The 5,367-nt window shown below is 35.3% G+C and overlaps 1 protein-coding gene across 2 annotated transcripts; it reads right to left on the minus strand.

The window, feature by feature from the left end:
* Positions 1-284: 284 nt before the first annotated feature.
* On the minus strand, positions 285-4,073 carry LOC120742622 (interferon-induced protein 44-like). 2 transcript variants are annotated; one of them, XM_040046042.1, is made up of 8 exons: positions 4,005-4,073; positions 3,888-3,929; positions 3,757-3,790; positions 3,429-3,621; positions 2,645-2,800; positions 2,340-2,511; positions 1,358-1,458; positions 285-1,257 (listed from the first exon to the last, which is right to left on the minus strand). In XM_040046042.1, exons 2-8 carry the CDS (start codon positions 3,925-3,927, stop codon positions 1,081-1,083), a joined length of 873 nt encoding a protein of 290 aa, XP_039901976.1. In that variant the 5' UTR covers positions 3,928-3,929; positions 4,005-4,073; the 3' UTR covers positions 285-1,080. The 2 variants fall into 2 exon arrangements, with proteins under 2 accessions (XP_039901976.1, XP_039901975.1); XM_040046041.1 differs by having other exon boundaries at positions 3,429-3,624.
* Between the last annotated feature and the right edge of the window lie 1,294 nt (positions 4,074-5,367).

Raw genomic sequence — 5,367 nt, forward strand, 5'->3', positions numbered from 1 at the left:
TACCAGAATAGGGAGGATGGTGTAGGTTTAAGTTTATTAGATTGATCAGTATTGCTGAACTATGAAATATTTTTTTTGCATACAGGTATAACAGATTAGCTTTAGTGTAGTTGTTGTTTTAAACTTGAGTATGAACTTATACAAAATGCAGCAAGATATTTAAAAAAACAGTTTTGTTGATTAAAACACACTATATCGGATTCATATCGGTATCGGCAGATATCCAAATTTATGATATCGGTATCGGACATAAAAAAGTGGTATCGTGCCATCTCTACTATCAATACACCATAGAAACACAAGACAAGCAACAGGGGCGGGTAAAGGGTAAGAGAGAGCCGGTGTAGACAGCGCATCCGGTCCTGCAGCATCTGTGCTGGTCCAGTTGACTGCTATCTTCCCCGGTAGGGCACAAGCATCGAAGGCGTTGGAAAGGGAGGGGGGATGAGTGAGTGCTTATCAGTGTAAGTGTGTGTGTGTGTCCATAGTTTAGCTGAGACAGTGTCCTTCGGCCTATCAGGCTAAGTAAACAGTCCTCCAGCCAATCCAGGTGTCCTTTATTTGACAAGCTCAAGCTTTTTGGAAGCTTTGTGTGTTTTCCAGACTTACCTCAAAGACCAATATTGTAGTTATGGAGATCTCAGTTATTTACTTCACAAATTTATCGTTTTTATGTAGTTTATTACATTTACAGGTTTTGTTGTTGGCATTTTTGTTCCCTTTCTTCCTTCTGTTTTGTTTCCTTTATTATAGTCAGATGAATTTTTGTTCACCCAGGGGTTTCATATCTGCCTAATTGCCTCATGTGTGTATTTATGGGCTCAGTCTCCCTTTGGCCTTTGACAGAGCATCTGGTAATACAGGAAACTAAACTTTAATAATAAACATTTACAAAACAAATTTAGAGGATTCATATTTTTCTACTAGTCTTAAAACACATCTTTTTTCAGGGAAATATAGACCTTAAATTTCTTGATTTCAGAATTTTGATGGAACCATGCTTCCCACTCACACACAATGTAACACATACAATTATTGTGATGGTTTTAACGAAAACCACACTTTCAGTACAGTGGATGTCTAGGTCTGGGATCTTAACTTTCTGTTGAGGGAGTCATTTCCAATGTCAATGATGTGTCTCATGGCGTTCATTATTATAGCATCAATGTCAGGATTCAGTTCTGTTTCTGAGTGGTAGTTCTTCACTGGAAAAATAAAGTTAATAGGGATGCCCACACGTTTGCTGAACTGCTCAATCTAAATTAAAAAACAAACAAGAAATATAAAAAATATGAGAATTATTTTGACAGTTTAATTATAATGCATTCCTGTATACAGTTCTATTAAAATAATGTACCCTTTGCTGCAGACATTCGCTTCTGTAGACATTTTTCACATCACGTTTTATCTCAGGAAAAGCCTCGTCAATTTTGGTGAAAATTGCCACTTGTGGAATCTCTGACAAAATAAAATACAGATATTGAGTGAATGGATTGTGATGTGAGATAAGTGTTTCCTAACACTTTTAGTTGTACATAAAAGACGGTGGTCCAATTTCTATCTGGAAAAATCATGAAAAATTTGGTAACTTCCAAATGACTGCGGTTACAACTGTGACTGTGATTTGTGAACTGTGATTATAACTGTGAATCCAAAGACCAGGTACTTGGAGCTGCTGCGTGGCACATACGAGTCTGATGTTGGTGGAATAGTATTGACAGCTGAGATAATGTACAGGATATACAGGGGGAATCTGTGGGTGTTTTAGCAAATAAACTGATGCGCTGTGGCTCCAATTGCTCAGTGTAGCTCTCTCTTAAACCCATTTTACAAACTCTGGTTTAGACTCTGATCCTACCTACATTCTGCAAATCTCAGGTGGGTTATGTTTGTATACTGTTTGTATATTATTTATGTCTTTGTGCTTTGTGCTATTTTGCTCTTGTGAAGATAGCTCTTATTTGTTCAATTCTTCATTTACTTTAATTTTCACTTATAAATGCTATATAAGACAAAAATAATCCTCTTTTTTGAGGAGGTATTTAACTAAAAAAATATATAATCACATATTTTGACTTTGAATTATATATTTTACGTGTGAGCTTACTAATTAATACATTTCTATCTGTATTTATAAATTATATACTAAGAGTAATGCTTCATTAATAAGGAATTAAGGGCTGACTTATAGCTTAACAATGTGAATAAGTGTTATTCTTTATTGATGGGTGTTTACACTGAAATAACAATAACAATAACAAGTACTGATGGCTTACATTAGATTTTTTTAAGGCAGTTAGTTCCCATTGTAAAAAGAAGAAGGAGTGATTTTTGCTCACCCAGCTCAGTGGCTTCATCTCTGACGTCCTTTATTGCTTCCACAGTGGCATCATTTATCAGAGATGCAGTGTTGGCATCAACAACACAAACCAAAACGTGCACTTTGTCATTCTCAGTTGGAGTTCTGTTGTAGTATCTATCGCCTTTTGACAGTTTATTTTCAGGGTTGAACTAAAAGATAAAGTGTAAACATAAAACAAATAATGTAAAATGATGAATTACCAAAAATAATAATAATAATAATAATGTAAAAATCTCATTCTTTTAACTGAATGTCAGAATTTTAAAAATGCAGTAACTCTACCACGTAACCATCTTTTATGTGGCCCTTCAGCGCCTGTTTGACATCTTTCACATGAATTCTTCTGTTTCTTCTGCTGGTTGCGAATTTCAACCCCATCATGTCATTTAGGACAAAAGGGTAAAAGGCATTTCCCTTTTTGATCCTGTAGGTTGTATACTGTGGATCACATATGGAGAATACATTTATTTATTTTAACATTCAAACACTCTAAGAAACAGGTCCCATAATGATTATAAATTCAGAAGAATTTTAGAATCTACTGAGCTCTTGTTATTTTCATAATTTGTTGCCTCCACAGCATCACCCCTGGGTTAGTGGAATTTCATACCGAAACTTCAATGTGAAGACTTAAGTTATTATTTTGGCCTTTTGAAACCAGAGGTGGTGAGCAAGGGGTGAATCTGATAGAGAAACTAAAGTGCCACTACTACTAGAAAGCGGCATTTGTAACACGAGCTGGTGAGGCAGGAGGGGCTAACAAAATCAGACAATGATAGCTATTGCATCTAGTAATAGCTAGTGCTCATTAGCACCAAGTATTACAGGGTTAGCTCATTGATGCTACTGATAGGATAGGAACATGGTGCATTCATTTGGTGGAACATAAGACTATCCGATTCCAGTTCTCACCACATGTTAACTTGGCATACATGACAGTAAAAGATAGATAAAAGCCTTCACCAACTTGCACATTCATGGATAAAGCCAGATCACTGCTCTGCCTACAAGTTATTTAGTGAGTCACATATTAACTGTTACTGGCATAGTTGTACTCTGTCCATACCTTTTTGGTGGAACAGTCACAAGAGTTAGCCACCAAAGCCTCGCAACATACTCTCTTTTGTAAGACGCTGTTTACAGAATTGATGAAACTAGATTTTCCAGCTCCAACTGGACCATGAAGAAGGATCCTAAGATTTTGTTCTTCAACCTCAGGTTTGTAGTTCTCCACAAAATGCTGATCAGTTGAGTTCTCTCTGCTTAGGAAAGGAAATATTACATTATCTCACACCTTACATGGAAAAAATGAATAGACATGGAACAACTGGGTAGTTTACTGACTAAACAGAGGAAATAATTCAAATGTATTTTTTTCTGTGAGCTTCACTCACCCATTGTTAATTTGCCTCCACGGGTTTTCAAGAACTGACATGAAACAGTTTAAAGAGAAAATAATATTTATGTATAGTACATTTTTTTTTGGATGACAACTCGTATCATTATAGCTTTTGAATAAACTTACATAGAGATGGAGCAACTGTTTTTGAAGACGAAGAACCCATAACTGAAATATTTATTCTATTTAATTCAAAGTTTACAGAAACGATTTCATTTTTGCTTTGGATTAAAATGAACCTACCTTTGCTTGACAAAGCCTGCCACCCAATGCCAGAATGTGAACCTATCTACAGTTTTAAAGTCTTCCAAATCTGTTTTTTCTTTCAATTTAGCAGAACATGTGACTTCTAGGACTTCCCCTTTGTCACAGTTTACTTTCATTTTCATCTTGTTTATAGATAACATGAAAACAGCAACATATTGATGTTTCCACTGTCACGTTTACTGAAAATATTTAATCTTACATCCTAACAGCGTGCTGTGTCACTGTGTCTTAATGATTTCTGGAAAATGATAAAATTTTAACTGTGGCTTTTCATTTGGTTGAGTTTGATATACTTCTATCATATAAAGTCATGTATTCCCACAAGGGGTTCTGCAAATTATTAGTTTTTTAAAACTTATAAGTAAGTAAAAAAATTTTTTATATAGCACCTTTCTAGATAAAAGATCACAAAATGCTTCACACAAGGATAACAAAGCATAATTACTTTGTTATTATGTGAACTTGTCATGGGCGACTAGGCTTATTCAGGGTTTGGATTTAACCCTTTAACCCTTTAAAGTCAGTCGGAGCGGGAACGCTCTGTTTTGCGTAACTATTTTTAAATCCCGGTAGCTCTGCAACCACGTAAGCTGGCGCAATAATTTTTTTTGCATATGAAACCGGAGGAGTTGTACTTACATCTTATACCATCAGCTTGTCCTAGGTCACGGTTTCCTTCCACATAAAGCTTTGCAAAAACTGCATAAAAAGCAATTGCAGCAACAAAAACATAATATTCCAGAAACACGCTTTGCCGATCCGATCAGCTGTTTGTAACACTTCCTACGTCCATCAGCGTGAACTATCGCATGTCCGCCATGACCTGCCCGAAACCGGAAGTGATGTCATTTTCGCGGAAATGTAGTTTTTTTTACCATCAAGGCCTCATGAGCCTATACTGGTGTTTTTAAAAGTTATGTTTGACTTTATGACTTTCTGTGTCGTTTCTGGGATGCTTAGGACTCATATTGCACTGCTGGAAATAGTTTATTTTGATGCATATGCTGCTTTTTTGCAAATTTGCACTATAATATTTATTTTCGTTTTTCCTGCAGTGTATAGAAATTGGTGTATTTCAAAAATAAAACTATGAAGACACTCAAAATAAATTTCCTGTGGTGGGAAACTATTTTGTGCAACTTTTTTGTATTTACAGTTTTGAGGGATAAGCCTCTTAAATTTCTGTAACTAGAAATATATGTTAAAAAATCAAAAACGATTTTCAATTTTTTTGTAGTTTATTGCACTTTTTTGCAATTTATGTAAGTACTATGCACTTAATGAATACATATTATTAAAATCTGGGCTATAATGGTTGTATTGATATATAGCAACTTGA

The sequence above is a fragment of the Simochromis diagramma genome, unplaced genomic scaffold (assembly GCF_900408965.1).
Source record: "Simochromis diagramma unplaced genomic scaffold, fSimDia1.1 OVJJ01000660.1, whole genome shotgun sequence".
In the NCBI taxonomy this organism is placed as follows: domain Eukaryota; kingdom Metazoa; phylum Chordata; class Actinopteri; order Cichliformes; family Cichlidae; genus Simochromis; species Simochromis diagramma.

What these genes read in the sequence shown, in the direction of transcription:
- LOC120742622 (XM_040046041.1), bottom strand. Translation starts at nt 3,927, where the DNA reads ATGGGTTCTTCGTCTTCAAAAACAGTTGCTCCATCTCTAT. An exon ending in GTGACTGTTCCACCAAAAAG is followed by an intron (nt 2,801 to 3,428) that starts GTATGGACAGAG and finishes TGTGATCCACAG; the next exon opens with TATACAACCTACAGGATCAA. An exon ending in ACATAAAAGATGGTTACGTG is followed by an intron (nt 2,512 to 2,644) that starts GTAGAGTTACTG and finishes TTTATCTTTTAG; the next exon opens with TTCAACCCTGAAAATAAACT.